General features: G+C 56.3%; 1 protein-coding gene across 9 annotated transcripts in view; it reads left to right on the forward strand.

The window, feature by feature from the left end:
* Positions 1-19,496, forward strand: part of FHOD1 (formin homology 2 domain containing 1) — a 31,719-nt gene extending 12,223 nt beyond the window's left edge. The window contains exons 2-24 of one of the 9 annotated variants that reach the window (XM_068955694.1): positions 1,379-1,485; positions 1,695-1,759; positions 8,117-8,184; positions 8,589-8,694; positions 8,807-8,901; positions 9,450-9,561; positions 10,045-10,139; positions 10,311-10,454; positions 10,754-11,004; positions 11,358-11,468; positions 12,048-12,071; positions 12,971-13,024; positions 14,092-14,258; positions 14,544-15,463; positions 15,740-15,892; positions 16,089-16,271; positions 16,536-16,655; positions 16,892-17,053; positions 17,217-17,407; positions 17,646-17,838; positions 17,930-18,098; positions 18,230-18,406; positions 18,936-19,496. In XM_068955694.1, coding sequence (XP_068811795.1) covers positions 1,379-1,485; positions 1,695-1,759; positions 8,117-8,184; positions 8,589-8,694; positions 8,807-8,901; positions 9,450-9,561; positions 10,045-10,139; positions 10,311-10,454; positions 10,754-11,004; positions 11,358-11,468; positions 12,048-12,071; positions 12,971-13,024; positions 14,092-14,258; positions 14,544-15,463; positions 15,740-15,892; positions 16,089-16,271; positions 16,536-16,655; positions 16,892-17,053; positions 17,217-17,407; positions 17,646-17,838; positions 17,930-18,098; positions 18,230-18,406; positions 18,936-19,018 — 3,750 coding nt within the window. In that variant the 3' untranslated portion in view covers positions 19,019-19,496. Of the gene's footprint in view, positions 1-1,378; positions 1,486-1,694; positions 1,760-5,600; positions 5,725-8,116; positions 8,185-8,588; positions 8,695-8,806; positions 8,902-9,373; positions 9,562-10,044; positions 10,140-10,310; positions 10,455-10,753; positions 11,005-11,357; positions 11,469-12,047; positions 12,072-12,970; positions 13,025-14,091; positions 15,464-15,739; positions 15,893-16,088; positions 16,272-16,535; positions 16,656-16,891; positions 17,054-17,216; positions 17,408-17,645; positions 17,839-17,929; positions 18,099-18,229; positions 18,407-18,935 lie in introns of those variants that run through there. The other 8 variants (XR_011143200.1, XM_068955691.1, XM_068955696.1 and 5 more) reach the window with 8 other exon arrangements.
* Positions 19,497-25,858: the final 6,362 nt, after the last annotated feature.

Raw genomic sequence — 25,858 nt, forward strand, 5'->3', positions numbered from 1 at the left:
TAGTGTGCCCGGAGGTTGTGGGAGCTGCAAGCTTGTGAACATCATGAGGCCAGATCTCTTCTACAGGGCTGCTGGTGGTGAGAGCTCACTCAGGAGCCCTGCCAGCTCTCTTGGGGAAACCAGAGAGGTGATGAGTCCGTGTTAACAGGAGGGTTCAGGAGGAGGACTGAAGGGAAAGTCAATGTGTGGGGCAACAGGGTCTCATCCAGGCAGGCACTGTGGGTCCTGTGTTGTAACGGCTTGAGCGTCTGGTGGCTCGGCTACTTTGTGGGTGCTGTGCCTGGTGGCTCAGGTGCCTGGCAGCTCACGTGCTGTGGGTGTTGTGTGCAGTGGCTCAGGTGCGCTGTGGATGCACAGTGCTCAGGGCAGCTGTTAATGCTGTGCCTGATGACTTGGGTTCCAGCGGGTGCTCTGCATAGGCTGTTCGCAGAAGATGCCCTTGCTTTACCCTAGCCTGGCCTCAGTGTATGTTTTTCCCTGCCTTGCTAGAAGGTACCACCTAGCAGCCTGATGAGCTGGAGGCTGAGTCAGGCCTTGTGAGTCACCCACTCTCCCTCCTGTGCCAGGCCTGGCACGCGCCGTCCCGCAGCTGGCTGGTCAGTGTCTGAGGCTGGCAAAACGCTCAGCGCTGGGACACCCGTGTGGGATTTGCTATGGTGTGGGGTCTCTGTGCAAGCCAGGCAGCCCAGGCACCTTGACAGTCGCTGGAGACTGTACAACCAGAGGCAATTCATCTGCCCACACGAAGGAACCACCCCTAGGAGGAGATAAACTGGACCTTGGCTACACCTCTGCTGACTAGGAGGAGCCTGAGGGCATGGATCAGATGTGTCAGCCTCCAGCATCAGCTCCTGGGCTAGATCGGGTGTATCCTGCCCAAGTGGGAGGTCAGCGAGCAGCAAGCCCATCGGTACCATGGCCAGTGTCCGTGCTGGGCTCACTTTGCATTTTTCCTGGTCTCACGCTCTGCATCACTTTCCCAACCTGGCACCAGCATCTTGGGCTTCCCCACTAGTGTCCTGGGTCCAAGGGCACTAGGGCATTTCCCAGTAGGAGATGGAGCTTGAGTGCTGGCAGTGTCAAAGGGAACCAGGTCGGGACCGATTACCATGGGTCACTTGAATCTGTCAGTCATGGCAGACCAGGGCAGGGACAGAATCTCAAGCAGGTCTGGCACTGAGCCGAAGGGCCCTTAGAAGTGCTGGGGCAGCAAAGGTGCAGGCAGGAGGTTTGATAGGGGGAACTCACTTCCTCCAGGAACCAGACCTGGGCTTCTGGGGGGGATGTGTCTGTAGCCATTCATGCTGGAGGCACGTGGTGGGTGCAGGGCACACACACATGAGTGCTTGCTGCTCACATGTGCTGTCTGCTTCTCCAGCTGGAAGACTGCACCCTGCAGGTTTCACCATCTGGACACTACCTGGACCTTGACCTGTCCCTGCTAGAGCAGAAGGATGATCTGGAGAGTTTCTACGAGGAGGTCAGGTGAGCAATGTGGGGCAACTGGGCGCTTGGGCCCTCTGGTGATCCAGCAATGGCCGAGGGTGGACACGGAGACCTTGTGTGCATGTTCCTGCCACAGCATGCGAGTGGTTGGCACTGGGTGCCAAGAGAGGGGGCGCTCAGGGAGGCCATAGTAGGGGATGGGGCTCTCGGTGCTGTGGGCATTCACACCGCATTTCCTCTTATCCCAGAAAGGGAAGACGGCCGACTCTGATCCTGCGCACACAGCTCTCCGTCCGAGTCCATGCCATCATTGGTGAGTCAGGGGATGCTCTGCAAGCCCTGCTGCATGACCACCCAACTGAGCTCCTCGAGGCGCAGCTGTTTGGGCCTAGTGAGCCCCAGCCTCATTCCTGAAGGGCCAGCACCAGTCCATATGAGGTACAGCTGCTGCATGCAGCTCTCCAGCCCTTCCTTGTGGCAGAGCTCAGGAGAGGCCTGTGAGCAGGGGTTGCCCCAGTGGGTGTGGATTGGGTGCCCCAAGGGTGCGACATGAAGCTGTTGCTTGGGTACGACACTGGAGATACCTGCTTAGGGATATTTGACCCAGCTGTAAGCAGGAATTGAATCCCAGGAAGGGCAGGCAAGCTCTGTAGCTGCGTTCCCTCACTCTGACGGCAGAATTCAGTGTGTAGGATCCAGTGGCATCAGGGAGAGTTTGACCTGAGTTTTGACTAGGCTTTTTGTTGGGAAAATAACAAGCACTTCAGCTGGGGCTGCTCCCATGGAGGATCAGTCTCCTTGCACAGAGCCTGCCTGCACTGGTTGAAATCCAGGGGCAACAGAGCAGAGCTGGGATAGATCCATGGGTCTGAAGGCTGGGACACATCTAGAGAGACGTGGATGCAAAGGCAAGAATTGGAGTGCTGCTGCACCTGAAACTAGAGCTTTCCAAGGCCCTGATGCTTTGCTGTGACACAAAAGGCTCATGAGAGCAGCGGGCCAGGTCAGCCACCCAAAGGCAGTGGCAGCTATGGATGAGGCTCCTGGGGCCTGTTTTGCACATCTTCCAGCAGCTCCTTGCCTGCCTCATGATGGCGGCTATTTCTGCCAAGTGGTGAGAGGCAGAACAGGGCCTGGCGTTCCCCATGCCCCTGGGCTGTAGGTCCAGCAGTGCCAGATGAAAGCTGCCTGCTCAGTCCATCACCCCTCTAGCACAAGCCATGAAGGTGCCCAATGCAAGCTGGGGTTGGCAGTGCCACGAGCACTCAGTGTTGTGTCCTGTGGGTGGCATACTGGGGATTTTCCGGTGTCGTGGCAACCTGGCTGGGCATGCTGGGGACAGAGGGCCCACATGATGCAGCAGGTTCCCTGCTCAGGAACCAGAGGGGCAAAGTGCAGGCTGTGCCTGCTCAGCCTGGTGGCTTCTGCCAGGACAGAGGGGCTTGCAGCAGTGAAACGTGTTTTGGCAGGAGCAGGGGCTTGCCAGCCCTGGTGGCAGCTGTCTCCTGCCTCCAAGCAGTGATGATGAACCCTGCTAAGGGCATGTGAACTGGAGATGGGAGGCTGCCTGGGGCTGATGCTGCAGGATTAACTCGGGTGATGCGAGGAAAAGCAGCAGAGAACACAGGACCATCCTGGGAAGGGATTGGAGAGAGCAAGGGCACAGACGTACACTTCCCTTGGGAGCAAGCAGAAAACAGGGTAATGGGCAGGAAAATATGGCAAAGCTGCAAGAATTGTTTCTGGACAACTGTGCCATGTTTCTGGGGCAGACGAAGCCCTGGCCTCCCCTCCCCACTGTCCTGTTGGAGCACTAGGGGGAAGTGATGAGAGGAGGTCTTGAAGGTACTTCAAAAAAGGCCAGTTCAAAGTACTCCTATGGGAATTTTGTCACATTCCTGTTTCCAAGACCCTGCAGAAGACCTTGCCCCAGTGAGCCTTTTTTTTCCCCAATGATTTTGCCGGCGGAGGGGACAGGTTGCCAGAACAGATATCTCCTGAAGGGCCAGGAGCATGTTTCCCCATAGATGTCATGGGTGGTGCTCGGGAGGACCCATTTCAAGGAGTCTGCAGTTTGAAAAAGGAGCAGCTCCCTGGATATGGAACCAGGTGTCCCAAGGAGGAATGTGCTGAAAGCAACTCTGTTGTCTCCTCCAAAATGGAGCCTGCAGGCACAGCACCTTTACTGAGCATCAAGCCAGTGGGGTGCTGGCCCCTGCGCCACAGTTTGGCTGCCGTCTGCAGAGGAGTGGGCGAGCTTGGGGTGGGGGAGACGGGGCATCCCAGGACTGCAGGTGCTGTATCCAGGAGTGGGCTGGTGTTTCTATAACTCTGCCTGGCCCAGCAAGGCAGCTTGGTATTTCCAGTGGGTGCCTTATAGCTCTATGCTCAGTTTTCCCCGAAGAAACAGGATTTGAGCCCCCAGCCCCACATGGCATGTTCCCACCTCAGCCATGGCCACAGTGCCACGCACAGCTGCAGGGTGCTTCCTCTCTTCCCCTGGCTCTAAGCCACACTCTCAACCTATCTGTAACCCTCTGGCCCTTCACAGAGTCCCAGCGCACAGGAAATTTGCCCCACAAGCCTCAGAGGGAACCCATGGGTTAATCTCTTCCACCCCCAGAGATCAGGACTTGTGCTTCTTAGGCTGGGAGCCGAAGGCTCGCATGCTACAAATATTCTGGGTCATTCAGGCAAACTCTATATTTAGCTTTAGAGAACATAAACAAATAGCTCGTGTGCAGAAGAAAGCCCTGCTGCTGGTTCAGGCATCCTGTTCGGAGAACCAGCAAAATACTTGGAAGTCTCAAGTCTTTCTGTCCTTAGCACAGGAAAAAACGAACCTTTGATCAGAGTGTTGCTGGACAAGCATCAGCTGGCCACAACAGGCTGCAGCCTGTCTGGCTGGTCAGACAATGACCATGGATGCGATCAGGGAGAGGATCCCTTCCCTGCCTGTAAGACGCGTTTGCACCCTTTGCGCTCTGAGCCAGGCTTCGCTCTTAGTGATGCTGAGTAGGGCTAGGGCAGGGAAGCATGTGCAAGCTCTGTGGGGCAGGCACGTAGGTTTGGGCCTGCTGGGTCCTCGTTCCCTTTCAGCTCTGCAGCATTTTGCATGCCCAAGAGCTGAGATTCCTTGCTGGGCTTTGCCCCTCAACCTCAGCATGCGTCCCCCTTTCCTTTCCTTGCAGGAAGGCTGGGGTCATGGTTGTGCTCTTTGCTAGTGGTTCCCAGGCTCCGGATGAGGTCCGGGCTGCTCTGCTTTCTTTCGTTGTTCTGACAACCCCATAAACCGGAGAGGATGGCTGCTGGGACAACAAGTTTTACAGAGCCCTAATCAGCATGTCTTGAAACCTCCTTGGACAGCTTGTTTTTGGCTTGTTAAAGCTCATAACCTGACCCAAATAACTCAGGATGCTGTGGAGGGGATGAGCCAGATTCAGCCTTTAGAGCAGGAAATCGGAAGGAAACCAGCACTGCAGCTATGAAAAAAAAAAATCTCTGCTCTAGCCACTGCTGTGAGATGGGAGAGGCAGAGGCCATGTCCTGGACGCACCAAGCCAGCAGCACTAATGAGTCCTGTCTGGCTGATTCAGCGCTCTGCGTTGGTCAGAGGTTTCCATGCTGGCCAAAGAAAATACTCAGCTGCACAAGGCCATGGGTTGAGCATATGAGACCTCAGTGCAGACCTTCTCTGGCTGCAGGCAGGAGGGGAGACGCTGAATGCCTGGTCTGGAGCAGAGTGGAAGGCTGAGTTGTGTGGGCAGCTGGGGGACAGGGACCACTGGCAACTCCATCCTGGCTCCTAAAGACTTCAATCTCTGCTTGTTCAGTGCAGGGGTTTCCAGCTCTCCTTTTGCCCAGGGTTCTTCTGGTTGTTGCTACTGATTCCTGCCCACCGCTTCCAGGCAAGGAGAGAGCCAGGCCTCCCAGCAAGCATCTTTCTCCCAGCACGCTCTGAGTCTGACGTATGTGGCCACTCAGACATGAAAGTAGCTGGGATGTTTTAAGACAACAGTGGCACCCGGTCTCTGTGCGCTCATGTAGTCTCCATCCGGCCTCTGCTGCCTGGAGATTGGTGGCTGTCCTATTGTCCCAAACAGCTGGTGTCGTACTGTCTGCCTTCTCTTCCCCTTCCTGCTTCTCTTTTGAAGCTGTAAGGCTGCTGTGGCGTTGGGGTGCTGATGAAGCTCCTGCATTTACCTGCCAGCCTGCTAGCTGTCTTGCACGAAAGACACAGCAGATGAGGCATGCTGCAGCTCCTCCTGCAAGTCCCAGGTGAATGACTTGGTTTCTTCTGCCTTTGATAATGCAAAGTTTGAAAAGTTTCAGCTGCAACATTGCAGGTAATGCTGGCTAATACAGTTGCTCTGGCTGCCCATGAGGGGCTATGGTGCAGTAATGGTACACGGACCTTCCCAGGACCTGCCACATCACCTGAGCTTCCGTGTGAACTGTGGCACCTCAGGGAACCTCACTACATGCTGAGTCACCTGGGCTGCTCCTTGCCACGCTGCAGATGTCTCCAAGACTGCTACTCAGCTCTGGGGTGGAGGAGAGGGCTGGCAAACACTCCTGATAAGTGAGGCAAACTGCCTTTGCTCTACTCCCAGCCCTATGTGTAGGCATGCCCTTGGCGAGCAGTCACAGCTGAGTGCTAAAGGAATGCTTCATAGCCACTTTCGGGATCCCTGCACATGTTTGGGAGGCCCTTTTCTCCATCCAGATTTGGGGATCATCTTTCCAACTGTGGCTTTGATTTGCAGCTGAATTAGCTAAGCAAACTAAGGTCCTCTGTGCCAATCCTCTGCCCACTCCTTCTCTGGGAAATCACTTGCATTGCAGTTTCCAGCTGATGCATTCCCATTTTGTGGTTTGCAGCTGCTCTGGTGCATGGAATTGCTTTTTTTTGGTTCATGGGCCCCCCTTTCTGTGATATTAGTTTTGGTGACTTAGAGCTGCCAGTCAAGCATGGTTATGCCAGGCTGCTCACCCTCCGTGCTGTGGGCTTTCATTGTGATAAGTCAACATATCAAGGGGTTCTGCTCCCTCTTTCCTGTGCTTGTGATTATCTCATCCGCTCAGCTTGTTCCGTCCAGTTATTCCCCCTACTGTCTGTACAGCCTTTTGTGGAATTTGTGAATGGTATATGTTCATCTGCCTTCTCTGAATGTGTTACTATGGCTGGGGCAACCATCAGACCTCAGGAACCCCTCTTCTGGCCCATGGGACAGAGCCAAAGACAAATGTTAGAGTGGGTGTAAAGTTGCCCATCACCCCCTATTGCCAGGGTTGGATATCTCTTGAAGTTCTCCCTCCTTCAAACTTCACATAGGACTAAGCAAACTCATGGATTGACGCAGTGAAGTAGCATTAACCTATGTTCTGAAAGAATTCCTTGGAGGCCATGTCTAGTTGGCATTTCACAGCCCATCCTGCTGGCTGTATTGGTAGTCCTGGGCTACATTTTGTGAGCTGCTGGGCCGTCCCATGGGGCAAGTGGCCCAGGGGCACAGGGAGTGCTCCCTTCCCTGTTGCTGCATGATTTGTCTTTTGCTTCTGTGTGAGATCTTGTTTTGGGGGCCTGGTGATTCATACCAGCTGCAGCCACCTGTGGAAGGGACCCTGGCCCTGCTGGCCTAGAGACCTTGACTATGCTGTGTCTCTGACCTCACACGCTCACTTCAGAGATGTCTGGCTGATTGTAGCTAGGCAAAACCCCTGGGGATGTTGAATTTCTAGTGAACTGGATTCCTAGCTTACTAATTCTAGTGACCTGAAGCTCTCCTGGGGAGGGGAGGAGTGGACACAATCTCCTCCCTGCTGCAGTACATCGGCAACCAGAGGATAAAGTTCAACACTCCAGAAAGTGTAATGCTGCTCATGACAGTATGCACCCATGGGTGCCATTCTGCTGCCTTGTCCCTGGGCAAGGGCTGCTCAGCTCTGCGCAGCGCAGACTGCGTGTCTGGGGCTGTTATTCCCACAGCTTGTGCTGGCACCTGAGCCCCTCAAGCAGTGTCCCCACTTTGGGGCTGTGCCACAGCTGTGCCATGGCCAGATCAGGCCTCCTCTTGCACTGAGGGACAGTTAAAAGTAGCTCTGCCTCCTGTCCAAGTTCCTGTTTCAGTTCTGCACAGGAAACCAGAGAGGATATTTATGTCATTGCTGGGCAGAAAAGAAGAGAAAATAGGAAGCTCATGGGGGCTAGGATAAGCAGTCATTGTGGAGCTGCAGCTGCTTCCACCCTGCCAACTGCTGTGTCTCTGACCTCCAGGCCCAGGTGGCCATGGAAAAGCAATGGGGCAATGGGACAGCTTCCTCATTGCACTGGGGTCCTGGGCGATAGCTGAATGCCTAAGGACCTAGTGGGGCCATAGAGCCCAAGGATGCCAGAGGAGCTGGCACCTGTATTTTGGGAGCCCTTCAGGGGCTGCAGGGAGGTGGGAAGCATGGTGAGGGGCTGGGCTGCGTGCCCAGCCATGCCCACAGCACAGTCAATGCCAGTGCTGCTGGTGCTCCAAAACCACCTACGGAACTTCCCTGGGCAGCCGTCTCCAGTTTCAGGAATATTTCAGAGCCCTGCTTTTGTGATCAACCCAGCGATGAGCTCCTGCAGGCCCCCAAGCCGCATCAGGCCAGTGACACTGTCTCTCTCGTTCCCTTCCAGAGAAGTTGTACAACTCCCAGGGGCCGGAGCTGCGACGATCTCTCTTCTCCCTCAAGCAGCTCTTTCAGGTACTCTCTCCCCAAGTGCATGGAACATCCTCGGATCCTGGCGTTCTTGTGGGCTGTGCCGAGCTGGGCAGCCAGGGTAGTGCTGGGTGGCTTAGTCAACTCATCCATGGTGTGTGCTACCCCAGAGCTGGCTGCATGTCCTGCCTTCCCAGGTCTGGGATCAAAGCTGGGCCCTTTGAGGCATGAATAGGAGGTGTGGGATTTGGCACTCCTCTCTTTTACCATCCTCTTTTCCAAAGTGAAACCTTTGATTTTGGAGCAGGATGCTCGGCTGTGATACTCATGTGCACAGTAGGCTCCACCTGGACTGGCCTACCCCAGTGCCCCTTGTCCCCCACAACCTCTACGCGTTCCAGGGGAGTGGGATGGGAGCCACGCCAAAACATATGTGCTTTACTCCTCAGGAGGACAAGGACCTCGTGCCAGAGTTTGTGAACATGGATGGACTGACATGCCTGATCAAAGTGGGGGCAGAGGCTGACCAGAACTACCAGAACTACATCCTCCGGGGTTGGTATTTGGTCCAGCATTGCCCATCCTGTGCAGGAACAGAAAAACCCTGACTCTACCTGCTGCAGCTGGGCCCATCATGCCCTGACCCTGCCTGCTCTCTGCCTTGCAGCATTGAGCCAGATCATGCTCTTCGTGGATGGGATGCAGGGCGTCATCAATCACATTGAGACCGTCCAGTGGCTGTACACCCTTTCAGGAAGCCCAGTAAGCCCCCGCTCCCCGGGAGGACTGGCTGTGCCTGCTGCCATGCCCCCTTTTGCCATCCCTTCCCTGCCTCCCTGCCTGTGGCTGTCCCATCACACCACCCTTTGAGGGTTTTACTCCACCTCTGCCTTCAGACTGGGCTTGGTGGCTTATTACCTTTGGGCTTGCTGGGTCCTGTTCCCACCTGTCCTGAGGGAATCATCTGGTATCTCCATAGCACCCCTTCCTGATATGACCGTGCTCTTGCCCTAGGAGAAAGACAGAGTCCTTCTCCAAGTCCCTTCCCAGTGCCCATTTATTATTGGAACCGTGGCTGCAGGGCTGGGGCAGGCTGGCCCCTGGCCCTCCACGGCTGTGACCTGCCCTGTAGGCTGCCTGCATAGCCACCAGCATTGGGACATGGGCACAGCATCCCCGTGCCTGGCTGTGCCACCCATCAGCACGCGGTACCCTGGCACTGCTGGTCCCCTAGTTCCGCGAGGGAGCTCCAGTGGGCGCTGGCAGGGCCCCGGCACAGCCACCCTCCCAGCTGGCTTGCCTCGTCTCAGTTTCGCCTGGTGGTGAAGATGGCGCTGAAGCTGCTGCTGGTGTTCGTGGAGTACACAGAGCCCAACGCCCAACTCCTTATCCGTGCTGTGAACACAGTTGATCAGGCAAGAGGTGGGTGCAGCCCTGGTTGCCTCCAAGGCCTCTGGTCAGGGATGCTTGCCCTGCAGAGAGCCATATTAAGCTGGGGGCTGTTGTGGTATGGGTGCCTCTACTCTGCGCCAGCCGTGGTGCAGGCCAGCTGTGGCCTGTGGGACACACCAGCTCATGCGAGAGCACAGCTGTCTCATGCAATGGCACAAAGTCTCTGGGGGCAAGCACAGGCCATGCCAGGCATGCCACAGCGCATGGGCCAGCCTGTGTGTGGCATGTGGGCCAGCCTGCCAGGAGTCCACCAGCTGGGACAGAAAGGGGGCAGAGGCCTGGAATGATGGGTGCAGACACTCAGCACACTACATCATGAACCCAGTTGACTTTCTGGCGCCCACTGTGCCAGGGCTGGTGATGCCAGCAGGCTGGCATGCCATGGGTCAGCCCCAAGTTGTGCCCTTGGCATCCTGTGCATGTGTGCCACCTGCATATGCTGCTCTCTCCCAGGTGCATGTCCATGGTCAAACCTGATGGCAATCCTAGAGCAGCGCAATGGGGCTGACACGGAGCTGCTGGTGTTTGCGATGACACTGATCAACAAGGTCAGTGCAGAGGAGATGGCAGGACTTCATCATAGTGCTGCACTCTCCCAAAAGACAGGCTTCCCCCAGTAGCATCCCCAGTACACATGGTGGGGCTGCAAGGGCCTGCCTGCTGGCAGGGCTCAGCACTGGAAGTGCCAGTCCTAGCTGGTTCCCTCTGATCCTGCTCAGACGCTGGCTGCCCTCCCAGACCAGGACTCCTTCTACGATGTGACAGACTGCCTCGAGCAGCAGGGCATGGAGAGCGTGGTGCAGCAGTACTTGAACAGCAAGGGCATTGACCTCGACTTGAAGCAGCAGTTCATGCTCTATGAAGTGAGCCGTGCTCCCTCATGTTGACTCGGTGTTACACGGTACCTGGGTGCGCATGATATTGCATGGTGTAGGCAAAGCATGCTGCCCCTGAGGCAGCACATTTACCACAAGTGCTCAGGGCCTTGCACCAGCCTGACACAAGCTGAGGCTCTGCCCGGCTCACTCTGTGCTGACAGCTCTACCCAGCTCTCCATGCAGACGTGGAGAACGTGGATGCGTTGGGTGGGAAGCCCACGGGAGTGTCTTGCATGGGGTGCGTGGCTCACACATCCTGCCTCAGTCCCACATCCACTTCACAGAGCGCACTCAAGCTGGAAGATGGCGTTGAAGAGCTGCAGCCAGGGGGGCGCAAGGAGCGGAGAAAGACGGACGAGGGCCGGCGTGGGTGGCGTTCCCAGGGTGGTGATTTGGAGCCCGGGTCTGGCACCAGCTCCCCAAGTGCCAACGCCGAGTCCCAGCAGCTGCTGGGGTCCCCTGGCACCCTGAAGAAGCGCCCCACTGAGGACAGTCAAGCTCCCATGGAGGCAAATGTGCTGAGCAACCTGGAAGGGTAAGCATGATTTCAGGAGACACGTGGTAAGGGCATGCTGTGGGGGGATGCAGCAAGCCAGCCCTACAGCTGTTGGCCAGCCAGAGGGGTGCATTGAGGCGCACTGGATTGCGGGAGGGTAGGAAAGCTGAGGAGTCACATTAGCTTGTAAACAGTTTGCCAAGGGGCTGCCTGCAGGTCTGTGAGCCCTAGCTGCTTGTTGTTTGGGCTCTTGGCTCCTCCTTGTTTCCCAGGGACCCAAGGGTGCTAGGACAAGACATGAGGACTGTTCTCAGTATCCTCCAGCACAGCCTGTGGTGGGGAGCCCTTGGCGCAAAGGACTGGATCTCATTCAGTGGCTCCTCATCTTCCAGGCCCTGTTCCAAGAGCATCTACAACAGCGCGTCCAGCATGCGTTTGGCTTTGCCATCACCCCCAGCTGAGAAGGAGCAGCCCCTGGGCCTGGGCGAGAGAAGTGTTTACAAGTAAGCAGGCAGTAGAGGATGCACCCCATTGTGAAGCCCTAATCTAGGGCGTGGCAGGGGGGAGAGCCACACTACCTTGTCCCTGCTGGGTTGCGCGTGGGGCTCCTAAGAGGGCTGGGCAGGGTTGCCATCCTGGGCAAGTGCCAGGGTATGGGGAGGTAGTGGGGTCCAGACGGGCTCCAGGGCTGGAGAGAAGTGTGACATAGAGGGGGAGGGGTGGTCTGCACTTCAAGATAGCACAGAGAGTCCAGCCAAGGGCTTCACAGCATCCTTCAATCTCTGCCGCCAGTGGGAGTCTGGCTCAGTGAGCTGTCCGAGGAGGGTGGGCTGAAGGCAGAAGCTGGAGGTGGAGACTGCTGGGGCTGTTACTGCCTGCCCCTTCTGCAAGGCTTTCTCCTTTGCAGTACTGGCTCTGCCCCTTTCTCTATATGGCCAAAATGTGCTGGAACTTGGGAGGTGAGAGGGTGGGTCATTGCTCTTCTTCAGCTCTTGCTCCAGCTCTAGCTCTTTCACTCTCATTCCTCCTCCCTGGTCATGCTGATTCTCTCCCCTGCCCACTCTTTCCGTCTCCTTTTGCAGGCTGCACCAAACAGCCCCTGTGTGGTAAGTGCCTGGGCTCTGCATGTGTGTGTGATCCCTCCTGGTGTGCTATTCCCCAGCTAGTGAGAGCTGGGGCCTGCCCCATGCTGCTTACTGCAGCCGGCACCTTCCTTTTGCCCCACGAGGAGTTTGCATGGAGCTGGACCTGTCAACCCCATCCCTTCATCTCCTGTCTGAGCTCTGCTTGTGCGACCTCTCCTGTGGGTAGGGCTCTATGTGCAGAGGAGTGGCAGGAACTATATCTGCACTCCCACTAACCCCAGCAGTGTGAGCCTACTCCCAGCACCGCCAGCCTCCTCTCCTGCATCCCTTTTTGGAGGGTATCAGGACCCTCCAATGCCCGCAGATCTCCCAGTGCTTTCTGTGGATGGGCATGGTGCATGGGCACAGCCATGTGCACACCTCCACACTGTCCTTCCATCTGCAGCCCTCTCTCCTTGACAGGGATGGCACAGCCCTCCCCAGGACTGGCAGACCCTGCCCTGTCCCTGGCAGATGGTTGCCATTGTCCACAAGAGCCATCCTGGCAGCAGGTTGGGCTGCTCTAGCATAGAGGGACGGGTGCCTGTCTCACCCGTGTTCAGTGCCACTTGATGCCCAGGCAGAAGATTGTTCTGTTGGGGCTCTCCTGGCTTCTGCTGTCCACAAGACCCTGGGACATGCCTTGGGGGGTACAGGTAGTGGGGGTAGGGGTGATGGTGGAGCGTGAGTTGTGCTGCCATGGTGTGGGGTGAGGGCAAGTTTGCGCTGTGGGGTTGGCAGATGTGAGGGCCCTGCTCCTTGGAGATGCTCTGCTGCTTGGTGCTAGCTCAACCCCATGGCACTGCCAGATGGACACATGCAGAAGGCATGAGTCATGGCGGGGCTGCTGGCAGTGGGGCCTAACCCCTGTTTTCCCTCAGGCGGGAGGATACCCCATCCTTGCATGGGGCCAAGCCTATTCTGAGGAGGTTTGAGTAAGTAGAGGCATGCGTGTGTCTCTAGGCATGTGCTTCCTGAAGCTGGAGCCCAGCCAGACACATCCAGCCCTTCAGGCTCTGGATGGGCAGAGAATGAGATGCAGGAGGGTCCCCCAACAAGTTTCAACCCTGTCATGCCGTGGGTGCATCCCTGGGAGCCTGCTTTTTGAACCTTTTAGATGAAGGTTGTGATGAACACCAGCATCTCATGTCTCTTGGGGCCAAGGGGTGTCTGCAGGATTCTGCAGCAGTCTGATTGTGCAAACCATTGTGCCATGCTGCCTGCCTTCAGCTGCTGTGTGTTTGCAGCTTCCCGTTGTCCCTGAGCCATGGTTGCTGGCAGCACTGGGGATGCTGGGCTCTGGGGAGGATGCTGCATTCCTGCCACAGTGTTATCCTGCTCTCTGAAGGGCTCGGAGGAGATGAGGGTAGTGCAGTTGAACCATGCAGGCCTTTTTCTCACCATTGTAATAGTCCAACTAGTTTGTGTACAGTGCAATGGCACCCCAGGGACACAACCAAGTGCTGGTTCCACTGGGGCAGTGTGGGCCCTTCAAGCGGAAAGCTGGGTGCTGCACAAGGGAGAGAGGCCCCCCCAGGTTTTGCTGGGCCCTATGGCATGGCATCAGCCCAGTCCTGCTGGCAACTAGTTCTTTGTCAGTGCCTTGTGCATAAAATGTACTTCATTCCCAGCTGCCTGTGCTTCTGAGGAGGAAACGTTGGCTCAGGACCACAGGACACCCAAAACATTGGTGCCCAGCGGCACTCTGCCCATCATGCAGATTTGGAGGTAGCTGCCCATGCACAGGGCAATTGGCAGCTGAGCACGTGAGTGCTGTGCTGTGCAGCCAGCCTGGTGCAGGGAGTTTCTGTGTGAGTTTCTGTGTGTTCCTGTGCAGGGAATTTCTGTAGCATCCTGTGGTTTGTCCAGCAGGGGGTTTCTGTAACAGACCTTGCTGTAAAAGTGTGAGAGTTTCTGTGCAGTGCACTATGGTGTGGTTTGTCCGGTTCTTCCTTCCTGTCCCTGGCTTGCTCTTGGCCAATATCTGCCTCTGTTTTTTTAGAGCTCGCTTTCTGGAGAACTTGGCTGCAGCCCAGAAGGAGAAGATCTCTTCCATGGGCAAGGGACAACTCGATATCCTCAGTGATGTTACACAGGAACATCCTGCTGCTCTCACTTGGGATGGGAACAGGAGCACTCCTGAACAGAGCACAGAGCCGTCTGGCATAAGTATGTGCAGGGCTAGGGTTGACGTGTGTGTGCCAGGGCATAAGCTCTCTCTGGGCCCAGCAGGATCACTGGAGCAGGTATTAAAGTCCCCTCTTGGCCCCAGCCCACTCATGGGATGTCTGGAGCTGTTGAGGTGCTGGGATGCCATCTCTCACCTCTTCCACTCTGTGTGCCAGTGTCTGAGCCCAGTCCCACCAGGGAACCAGCATCAAACTCTATATTCTGCCCAGCAGCACCTTTCTCCTCCAAGCAAATTGTCTCACCTCTCTTCCCATATCTCTGCAGGGTCCTGGGTAGGCCAGCAGGATACCACTGACTCCTGCAGTGCCATCTCCTCCAACACCAAGTTTATGCTGGATATGCTATATGCCAAGAGCTCCTCAGAGCCAGGGAAGGAGCAGGTCTTTCCTGAGGGGCCAGCATCCCCCCAACACCAGGCCAAGGCAGAGATGGAGGCTGAACGGAGCTGTGTCGAGGGACATGGCCACTGGGAACAGGAGAGCGCGTGGCTCCACAGCAGGGCTCCAGATGGGCCAGTTGCCAGCGCCCATGCCAAGTTGGTACGTGCCTCATCAAGCATTGATGTGGAGATTCACAAACAGAATTTGGAGAACACCCTGATGACACCCATCAAAAAGGACTCAGAGCTCACTTGGGAGCGCCTGGAGGCCAGCCCTGTACAGCTAAAGATCAAGGACCTAGACTTCACTGACCTGGGGGAAGAGGAAGACTTTGATGTCCTGGAAACAGGGTCCATAACCAATGGCTCCTTCCTCCCTCCTGGCATTGAGGCAGTGAGTGCTGGAGCCCTCATGGTTCCCCCTCTGCCTCCCACCAACACTGGCTGCCCTCCACCCCCACCTCCACCTCCTGTGATCCCTGGCTGCCCCCCACCCCCACCTCTACCTCCTGCAGACCCCAGCTGCCCACCACCCCCACCTCCACCTCCCACAATCACCAGCTGCCCTCCCCCTCCACCACCCCTGGGGCTTCTGGGCTCCTTGGCCCCGGATGGCCCTTCCCAGGCCAAGAAGAAGAGGACAGTGAAGCTCTTCTGGAAGGAGCTGAAGCAGCTGGATGGCACCATGGGGCCAGGCAGGTTCGGCCAGGGGACACTGTGGGCATCTCTGCAGAGAGTCGAGGTCAATGCTGCCAGACTGGAGCATCTCTTTGAGTCCCGGGCAAAGGAAGTGCCAACTTCCAAGGTACCAGCAAACTGGTGGGCACTTGTCAGCTGTGGGGGGATTTATGGGCATCTGGGGAAGGCTGTGTTAGCTCCTGTGGTAACTGGGGATCCCGGCTCTTATGCATGCACTGTCACCCCTACTCAATCCTGAGGATGGGTGCCCTCTGCCCAGAGGCAGGCAGTGGGCAGGCCTTGGCTTGCCACCAGATCCCTGTCCTGCTTCCCTTGCCCATGGCATTTTTGTGAAGGTAAGCCCTTCCCCTGGCTCTCAGCCTGCATCCTTTTCTCTTTGCAGAAAGCTGTTGATGGGAAGAAGGTGGTGGTGGTGCTGGACCCCAAGAGGAGCAACGCCATCAACATTGGCCTCACGGTGCTGCCGCCCGTGCATATCATAAAAACGGCTGTACTCAACTTCGATGAGTTTGCAGTCAATAAGGAAGGGATCGAGGTGAGTGTGGCAGGATCTCTGCCCTTCCAGGGTCATCACGTGGGTTGTCATGTGGGTTGAGCCCCCTGACCAGGAGAGCTGCATGCTGCAGTGTCTGCCCTGCCAGTGTGGTACAGTGCAGATGGCCTGCTTGCCATTCTCTGGGGTGACAGGTGATATCTTAGGAGTCTGACACATCCATCTTTGCCTGCCCTAGAAAATCCTGACCATGGTCCCAACAGAGGAGGAGAAGCAGAAGATCCAGGAGGCCCAGCTGGCCAACCCTGATGTGCCATTGGGCTCTGCAGAGCAGTTCCTACTTGCCCTCTCTTCCATCAGTGACCTCACAGCAAGACTCCAGCTCTGGGCCTTCAAGCTGGACTACGAGAGTCTGGAGCAGGTATGGAGCAAGGCCTCATCTCCCCTCTGCCTTCCTACTGCTGCTGGCCCCAGGAGGGTCCTTGGGGTGAGTGGGGTGCGCTCCTGGGAGGGGAGCAGCCACATCTGTGCATGGGCAGTGCTGTCCTGGCCGGGGACAGGCTGCAGGTCCTCAAGGCAAGTGTGGTCTGGTTGATTCCCCTGTGGCGGGGTAGCTGTCCTCATGGGCAGGGGCAAATGCTGAAGAAATGGGAGAGGGGTCTCACTTGCCCCTTTCCTCATCCAGGAGATTGCAGAGCCCCTGTTTGACCTGAAAGTGGGCATGGAGCAGCTGGCCAAAAATCACACCTTCAAATGCATCCTGGCCACACTGCTGGCCACAGGCAATTTCCTAAATGGCTCCCAGGTGAGGAGCAGGGTGCGGGTCTGCTTGAGCAAATGCAGGTCATAAGGGGATGTGAGGTCTGTCCTGTCTGAGTACTGCAGGAGAACTGGCTGTGGTACCCAAGAGAGAACAATATGTATCTGGGAGGGTACCTCAGGCAGGGGTGGTATGGGTGCTGGCAGGAGCCTAGTTCCATGTCATCTTTGGGAGGGTGGGAGGAAGGATGGAGGGCCCTGCTGAGTCCATTGGGGTTTCAGAGCAGAGGCTTTGAGCTGGGCTATCTGGAGAAGGTCTCAGAGGTGAAGGACACGGTGCACCGGCAGTCCCTTCTCCACCACCTCTGCCAAATGGTGGTGGAGAAGTTCCCAGAAACCACGGACCTCTACTCGGAGATTGCTTCCATCACACGCTCAGCTAAGGTGAGCCTGCAGCCCTCCCCCCTGCTGGCTTCTTCTCCCTGCTCTATTATTACTACAACCTGGCAGGATGAGAATGTGGATCCTGCACCTGGGCAGCTGGCTGGACTGCCTGGGTCTCTGGCATGGCACAGCATGGCTAACAGCTGAGGTTTTGATCTCCCAGGTCGACTTTGATGAGCTGGCCAACAGCCTGGTGCAGCTGGAACGAAGGTGCAGGGCATCCTGGGACAACCTAAAGGTGATTGCCAAGCACGAGACCAAGCCAGGGCTGAAGAGCAAGCTGACGGACTTCCTCAAGGACAGCACCCAGCGCATAGTTGTCTTGAAGGTCGTGCACAGGCGTGTCCTCAACAGGTCAGTCAGTGACTCAGCAGGGTCCTGGAGATGGAGGAGGGACACCTAGGTCTTGGGGACCCGAGAGGGAGCAGTGGGCACTTGACCCTGCACTCTGCCACTGGGAGGACAGTGAGTGCCCTGAGCAGTCCATCAGCCCTGTGGGTCCATCCATGCCAGGGACAGCCCTGGTGGGACTGGTGGGCCCATGGGTCTGTCCATACCAGGGATGGTGATGGTCCTGGTTTCACCATGGCAGGTTTCACTCATTCCTGCTGTACCTGGGGTACCCGGTGAGTGCTGCACGGGATGTGAAGGTGACTCTCATCTGCAAGCTCCTGCGGGAGTTTGCCTTGGAGTACCGCACCTGCCGGGAGCGCGTCCTGCAGCAGCAGAAGAAACGAGCTGCACACCGTGAGCGCAACAAGACACGGGGCCGGCTCATCACGGAGGTATGGGGCCACTTGGCTCACCACATTGCCCTGGCAGGAGGCAGGTATCAACCACCCACCTCCCTCATGCCCGTCTCTCCTCCCACTGCAGATGGAGAAATTCTCCGGTGTTGCCAGCAACACTGAGACTGCCTCACCGCCTGCAGTGGTGTCCACCAGCCCTGAGCAGAGGGAGCAGGCTGAGGCAGGCCATGAAAGCATGAAGAGCATGCTGATCTCTCCTACAGATGTCCCCACACGCCGCAGTCGAGCCAGCCGGGGTAGGAGTGGACAGGGACTGGGAACTAGGGTGGCAGAGCAGGGCAGTGGGAGCCCCTCAGGAAATGAGGCTCGAGGGATGCACAGCTGTCTGGACATGGCTGATGCTGGTGTTCCCATGCTCCTTGTGCAGGGACAGGGCATACCACCCCAGCCCAGGGGTCCCCAGCCCAGGAGGATGTTCCCAGCTCCCCAGACGATGCCTCGGATGAAATCATGGACCGCTTGGTAAAGTCAGTCACACACAACACCAACCCCCGGCCCTGTGCCAACAAGGAGCGCAAGAGGTCCCGTGGCAACAGGAAGTCCTGTAAGTCAGCACTGTGGCAGATACCATGCCCTGTCCCATCTCTCTCCTTGTCTCCATGATCTGTCCTATCTCAGGGTCCCAGTTCCTGTACTCTGCCCTATCTGCTTCCCTGCCCCCATGCCCTGTCCTACCTCTGTGTCCTTTTCCCAGTCCCCATACTCTATCCCATCTCTATGTCCCTTTCTCCATGCTTTGTCCTATTTCTGTCCCTGCCCCCATGCCCTGGGAGGCCCCTCCCTGGCTGGCTGATCTTAGCATCCCAGTGGTCAGGGATCCAAGTTCAACCTAACAGGCCACACTCACAGGGAGTAGGGGGTACCCCAGAACAAGACCATTCCACTCTTACCAGTGCAAGCACAGCCCCCTCCTCACTTTGCTCTTAGCACGGACAGACTGTCCCAGCACAGCAGGACTAGTTTGTTCAGGTAGCTGCTGGGTATGTGGGCTTGCATCCCAGCTTGCTGTAGGAGAGCCTACTGGTGTGAGCTGGGGCTGCTTGCATGTTCTAAAGCTCTCCTTTTCCCCACAGTGAGGAGGACCCTGAAGAGTGGGCTCAGCGATGACTTGATGCAGGCCCTGGGTCTGGGTCAGGCACCTGGCATGGACGTTTGAGGCAGCTGGGGGAGCAGTGCGTGCCACCAGGGCTGGGGCTCATGCTGCTCCCCTCTTCAGCCACCATGGCAGCCCATGGGGAAAGACATGGCCATTTGCCAAGCACCACAGAGCACTGTGCTAGCACTGCTGTGCCTGATGCAGTCTGTGGTCCTTGCAGGGCCAACACAGTCTGCACCCTTGGCCTTGCGTTGCTTTTCCTCAATGGCCCTGAGCTCCAGGAACAGCGGAGGGCAGGATGGGAATAATGTCCCAGGAACTGCTCTGTGGCAGCTTTGCACCTGTGGCTAGTGTAGACAATGGAGGGTGAAGTGCAGCAGGGAGGTGCTGTGTGCGCTCAGGGACTGGTTGTGTGTGCGTAGAGGCTCAGAGTTTGCCTTCTGAACAGCATTAGAGGGAGCAAGAGACTGGATCCAGACCCTCTCCAGGAATTGGGTCTGGCCAGAGGCCGCTGTGGCAATAAAATGATCTGACACTGCTGCTGACTGGCATTGTCTTTTGCACTGGCACGTGGATTGGCCTGCTTCTGAACCTGGAAGCCAGGAGGCTCTCGATGTTGCAAGACAGAGCAGGTGCCTCCAGGTAGTGCCAAGGAAAGAGGCAGGAGAAAAAGGTCAATGCTCCCTCCAGCAGCCCCAACGCAGCCATCGTCCTTGTCCTGAAGAGTGAGAGGTTGAGCTGCCCCAGGGACAGGGGTCAGATCACAAGGCCCTGGCACTGCTGGAGATGTCCCAAGTTGCTTGGCCATTGCCAGTGCGATGGCCTGCCTGAGAAGGAGGGCAGAGACCTTGTGCTGAGGCAGTGCAGAGCGTATGCACAGGGAGAAGACTGAAGGTCCAGAGGGAAAGGGGAGGTGGGGGATGGAGCATGCACTGCGCATGGATTTATCTGGTGCTGGCCGTGTGTCCCTGGATGAGGGGCTGGTCTTAAGCCTCCACAGGAACCATGGGAAGGGCATGGCAGCCTCCACTCTGCCTAACACATGGACAGTGAGGAGCAACCACAGCATTTATATATCCATGCCAGAGGCTGGCTAGTGAAATAGAGACCCACGAGCATGCGGGTGCTCTGCAGCCAGGCAGAAAGCAGAGCATCCCTTGGCAAGCCTCTCCCTCACAGGGGATAGAGGATTGTAGAGGCTAGATTTTGTAGGGTGGCAAAATCCACCCTGCTTGGCTGCCTGCTAGTCTGCGGCCCAGGGTGCTGCGTGCATCCAGCGTGCCATCATCTGTGCCCTTAGCATGGAAGCTGGGGCTGAGGAAGGAAGGCACTTGTGTGGATTTCCTGCCAGAACAGCCTTGGAAAGATGGTTTTTTTCCCTCTTGAACATCTGTGTCAGTCTGTGACTGGGCCAGGCTGTCAGTGCCCTGCTTCCCCTCCTCGCACCCAGGCTGGCCTAGAAACAGTACCCACACAGGTGTCTGCTGGGGCTGGCCTGGCAGGAGCCCCTCATCGGCCTGCCTTCACTCCGGAGACCATGCTGCAGCAGAAAATTGGAGAGGCTGGAGTTGTGGTGGGAGCACAGCCAAAGTGCACATCCGGTTCCAGCACTTCAAGGCAGAGGTGGTGAGGCTGATGGGCAGGAAGCGGTTGTGCCAGGCCCCACTGCCCACGCCTGCCTGGCCTCTATTCTGCCAGGCCCGCCCATGGCCTCCCTGGCCCACTGCAATGCCTTTGGGGGCTATGTCAGGCCCAGGGCCCTGTAATCAGCTGAGTTATAAACACTAGGGATGGGGAAGGCACAGGGACCTGAGTCCTTCCCCTGTGCTGTTACCATGTGGCCCCAAAACAGCCAAGCACCCTGCATGGCTCTGCAGCCGCTGGGAGCACCCAGCATTGCCTCCCGGCACCCTGCAGAGGGTCCCCTGTGCTCATCCAGGCGTGAAGGGGCAGGCGGCACTTTCCCAGTGTTGGATGCTGCATTACTCTTACCTCCAAGCTTCTCAGTGTCCTGCAGTTCACTGCTCCTTGGGGAGCCCAGTGCAATGCTCCCATCAGGGTGCTGAGCTTTGAGCGGCAGGTGCTATACCTGCACATCACTACTTTTCCCTGTGCTAAATCAGCATCCCTCTGGCTGCAACTGCTCAGCTCCTCTACTCTGCCCTGGGGCAAGCATGCTTGGCATCAAAGCAGCCAGCCCCTCTGCCCTCCCACGACCAGTAGGCTGGGGCAAAGCCACGCGCTGACACACGGGAACAGCACATTCCCTGTTCATTACCAAGGCACTTGGGGGGTACCCTGCAAGACGAGACTGAAGGCTGCTGCCAGCCTCAGCACCAGGCCTGTCTCAAGGCTGTACTCTCAAGGGCAGGAGCGAGCCGTTGGATCAGGAGCAAGGCCACAATATGATAAACACAAGGAGGGCAGCAGCAGCATCCAGTCTCAGGGATCTCACTTCCCAAAACCCAGAATGTCCCTTGCAAAACTCTCCCTGGGTTTTTTAGCCAAACAAGGACCCAGGCAGAGCCAACACTACACTGCACAGTTTGAAGCTGGACTTTCCCACTCCTAGCGCAGGTAAAGCAGGGTATAGCCTCTTGCAAATTTGGATGTGGGGAAGCTGTAAGCCTCTGAAAAAATCTTTATTTGCATGTGCTCAGCAGAGACGAGCTAGGTCACAAGGTAAATTTTCCAAGGACAGCATCTCCCAGGGGTATGCCCAGAGCTTTTGTGGCCTGTGAGATGTCCAGACTGGAACATGCCACCTCTTCACCCAACACAGCACAACATCCAGAGCATGGATTAAAAACCATGCTGGATGTCAGGAACTGGCTCTGAGCATGTTGCAGTGCTCCTTGTGGGTCCTATAAGCCCAACTTTTTGGCCCTTGGGCACCATTTCTGAGCTACCTGGAAGATAAGTCCTTCTGCTCTGGCAGAACTGCTGTTGCTGCTTCCAGCAGTGGCAGCAGGAGTCTGGAAACCTTCTCTCCACAGGGTAGAGCGCATGAACCTGATGCTGAACACAAGGGCGTGGGCGCATCCTTTGCTGTGCTTTAAACACTATCACCCATGGCTAAGGCATTTGGGAATTGTGGCATGTCATCCATCACAGCAGCTCCACCTAAGTGCTGCCCTGGTGTTGCCTCCAGCAATGAATCCAGCACAGCAGGTCTTCTGAGGCTTTCAAAGAATGAAGAAAAACTCCATCTGGCAGGGCTGCTTCTTCCTCTTGGTTAACCTCTGTGAGGGGGCTTCTCCCTACTGTGAGGCCCTCATTAGAGGTTGGACTCAGCTGTGTCCTAGGAGGAGCTGGGTAGTGCCAACCTACCGCAGCTACCAGTTGAGCTGCCTATGAGGTTTCTCTGGACACTTTTGGGGACAGCAGGGTATCAGGTCAAGAGCTGCATGTGTCCTGTCCTGCACTCCTGAACCAAGGGATGCTGAGGGATACAGCCCAGCTTTCCTCACTCCTTGATTCAGTGTACAGATCTGACAGCAAGAGTGGCACTGAACCCCAGCACTGGATGCTCTTGGTGCTCTGGGCTCCAGAGCACCCCTGTATGCTCAGGTCCTGAACCAGGTGGCAAGAAAACAGAAATCAAGGGATCCTTGGAGGCAGAGCTTTGGATGCGAGGGAAACAGGTTAGCTCACCAGGACACAGAGCATGAATGACCCCCAGAATCAGCCAAGGAATTCAGCACCAGAATTTTCTCAGCAGGAAAAGAAAGATGCATTAATAATACAGAAGAAAAGCTGGGATGGCAGGGTATACTGCCCCCCAGGACCTCTTGGCACCAGCAGTAGAGCTGAGAGTAGCACGAAGAACTCTGGGGATGTATGTTCCTGCTCTTGGCAGTGGGCTGCATGCTCCTGCCAGGGTTTGGGGTGTGCACCATTGCTGCCAACCTGGCCTTTGGGTACGTATGGCAAGCCATTAGGGGAAGCACTGGAGGAGCTCCCATGACATGCTGCTCCTGCGGTTGGCAGTCCCTTCTCAGAAGCCCATTCCTCGGAGAAGACCACCTTCCTGCTGTTCTGTGGTGAGCTCTGTGCTCTGCACACCACCTGAGAGAGGGTCCAGCCACCGCTCAGCACATGCACACCCTGGGAGGCTGCGTCCTTAGTGAAGGTCTCCGCCAAACCATGTTTATTTTTTTTTCCCCGTCTGTTTTTGGTTTTACAGCCTTGGTGACATTTCCAGGATTCCCAGCCTGGCCCCAGGCACACGCTGCCCTTGAAAGGCGCCTGAAGTACTTGGCTTGGCTGCAATGCAAGTGAATCATGTCAATTAAACATAAGGCCCCCCCCCACCCCCACCCCGGGAAGGGAGAGAGGAAGACATCTCAATGCATGAGGCTCTTTCATGAATGTAGGCAGGTTCGTGGGCCATTGCAGCCCTGCATGATGCTTGCCTGGGGCCCAGGGCATGTATGGCCTTGGGCTCCACAAGCAAAGCTGGTGTTGGGATGCTCTAGGTAGCTGTTTACCAGGATTGTGCTGGAGGAGGCTGCTCCCAGCCTCCAGGCTGGATGAGGCTAGTGCTGGTCCCTGTTGGAACACCCTGAGGCACCCACAGATTCTCCCTGACTCCAGCTCTGCCTGTGGCTGGGCTGAACCTGCACATGGCTCTGGTTCCAGCTGCTTGCTGGGGCTGCCCACTGAGGCTACCCAACACATCTGCCCACAGTCTCCCATGCCTGAGGAGTCCAAGTCCACCTTGCCAGGCTGGAGATTCTCCTGGTCCAGCCACCCTCCTGGTTGACACCTGCTGCCACGAGGGGGCATGGCAACCACACATATGACACCCCAGAGAGGCGAAGCAGTCCCACGGCTTCCATGACACAAGCTCTCATGCCTCATGTCCCACAGGTCTTCAGGGAATCACATGATAGGTTTCATTTTGCTTTTATCACCTTCATTGCCCTAGGGATGGACACCCCAGCCCCCTCAACAAGAAGTCCTACAACTTGATGATCACTCTCTTGTTCTTATGTTAGTGAAAGCCACATCCTCAGTCCCAACTATTCACTCACCTAGTTGGAGTGGGCTCCGATCTCCCAAGAGTCTGCAGTCTCTCAGGTCTCTCAGCCTCATCCCTGGACCCCATCTAGGTTTTGCCAGAAAGCAGAGGTGTGCATAGGACACCAGGGACAAGGCCAGCCTGATTTGCTGTAGCATTTACCATTCTCTTCTGTAACAGTTTGGCTATTTGGCATTAGGGCAGGAGGTACTGCAGCAGGCACCTGATCGGGCCCTTTACAGAGCTTATGTTGAAGAATGTTCCCTGCTTCCCCTATGCCACCCTAAATTTGTGCTCTGTAAGATCTTTCAATGGGAGACTGTTCCAGCTAGAGAGAGCCTTTGCTATCACTCTCAAGAAGTGATTGGTCATGTTAGCTCCATCCTCTGTGTCCATAGGGTGGCCATCTCAGATACACACCTCATGGCATGGGAGCTTGTGGCGGTCATGCCAAAAAGCAGGTCCAGGGAAGCTTTAGATTGTCCAGTTGGAGGGCACGTGTGCCACAGCCTGCCAGGGCAGAAAGGCAAGGTTTGTGCCAGTGAAGCAATGCAGGGTAGGCATGTGGGGGCTTCTGTCCTGCAAACCTTTCTTCTTTAGCTATTGCATAAGATGAAAATACCCAGGACACTTCTGTAGACAAAAAGGGCTGGGCTGTGGAGCACGGTACAGGAAGATGGTGGGGGCAGAGGTGGAGTAGAGATGGCAAGGCTTCCTATTTACTCAGGCCCTGCAAAACTGCTGCGTGCTGAGAGCTCAAAGGCAGGAGAAACCCCAGCCCGATCTGGTCTGCCCAGCCCAGGTGCTGTGTTTTGCCTGCCTGCCTCTGCATCATGGCTTAGGCCATGGTCTGGCTAAACTGGATCCTTGGGAAGGCAGGCAAGCTGTGCCCTGGACGAGAGATGGGGAATCATTACTTGCCCCAGTTAAACATAGGTCCTCATCCTAATCAAATAGGGTGGACCCTACCCTCCTCACACTGCACTGCTTTTCTTAGCTGTTTGGTCTCACATCAAGTTGCATCTCCCCTGTGTGGGCCAATGCAAGCTCAAAGCTCAACCATGGCCCTTACAGTCTTTGTTATCCATGTCACTGAATGAAGGCAAATCAATAGCCCACCCCAAAGGTCCCTGCTTGACTAGCACTCTTGGAGATCTGCCTGCTCAGCCTCTTCATCATGCACTCAGTAAGTGTCTTTGTGAAAGCTTCCTGATGGCCAAGGCTTTTTGGCCTGTTGTATTCTCACCCTGAAATCAGTTACAGGCTGCTCTCATGGGAATGTTTCCACTGTTTTTCCTGAGCCCAGGTGGAGACCTGCAATCCTGTGTGGGGAAAAATTCTAGATTTTTTTAAAGTGCTGAAGATCCATTACTCTGCAGGTGTGCTGGGACACACAGGAAGGGCCATTCCAACCAGGCATAGTGCAACTTCATTTTTGTTTATGGGCTGGAGATGCCAGAGCAATTTTTGCAATACTCGGCAAGCCTTGGCCAACTTCCAGGTACATCATTATAATCCGTTGCCCTAAAATTCCTCCTGCTGCCTCAGCTGGAGGACTCATCCTTTGCCTCCTGTCCCCAGAACTCTTGAGCAACCCTGGGCTGGCAACATGCTCTGCTCTGTAACTACCTTCCCCAGCAGCACAGGAATGGAGGTGTAGGATGGGAACCAGGTCACAGATGCTTTGACCTATTGCCCTCTTCCCTCAGGGCAGCAGAGGCAGGATGTCACCTGGAGCACGGTGTGGCCAATGTCTCCTGGGTCTGCCTTGTCGGCTGTCTCAAGGCCAAGGGGAAGCCTCATCTGTCCTGTCCCTGTCACACTAATAGCTAGGCAGAGGCTCTGTGATAAAAGGCAGAAGAAAAGGGAGATGGTAG

The sequence above is a fragment of the Struthio camelus genome, chromosome 10 (assembly GCF_040807025.1).
Source record: "Struthio camelus isolate bStrCam1 chromosome 10, bStrCam1.hap1, whole genome shotgun sequence".
In the NCBI taxonomy this organism is placed as follows: Eukaryota; Metazoa; Chordata; class Aves; order Struthioniformes; family Struthionidae; genus Struthio; species Struthio camelus.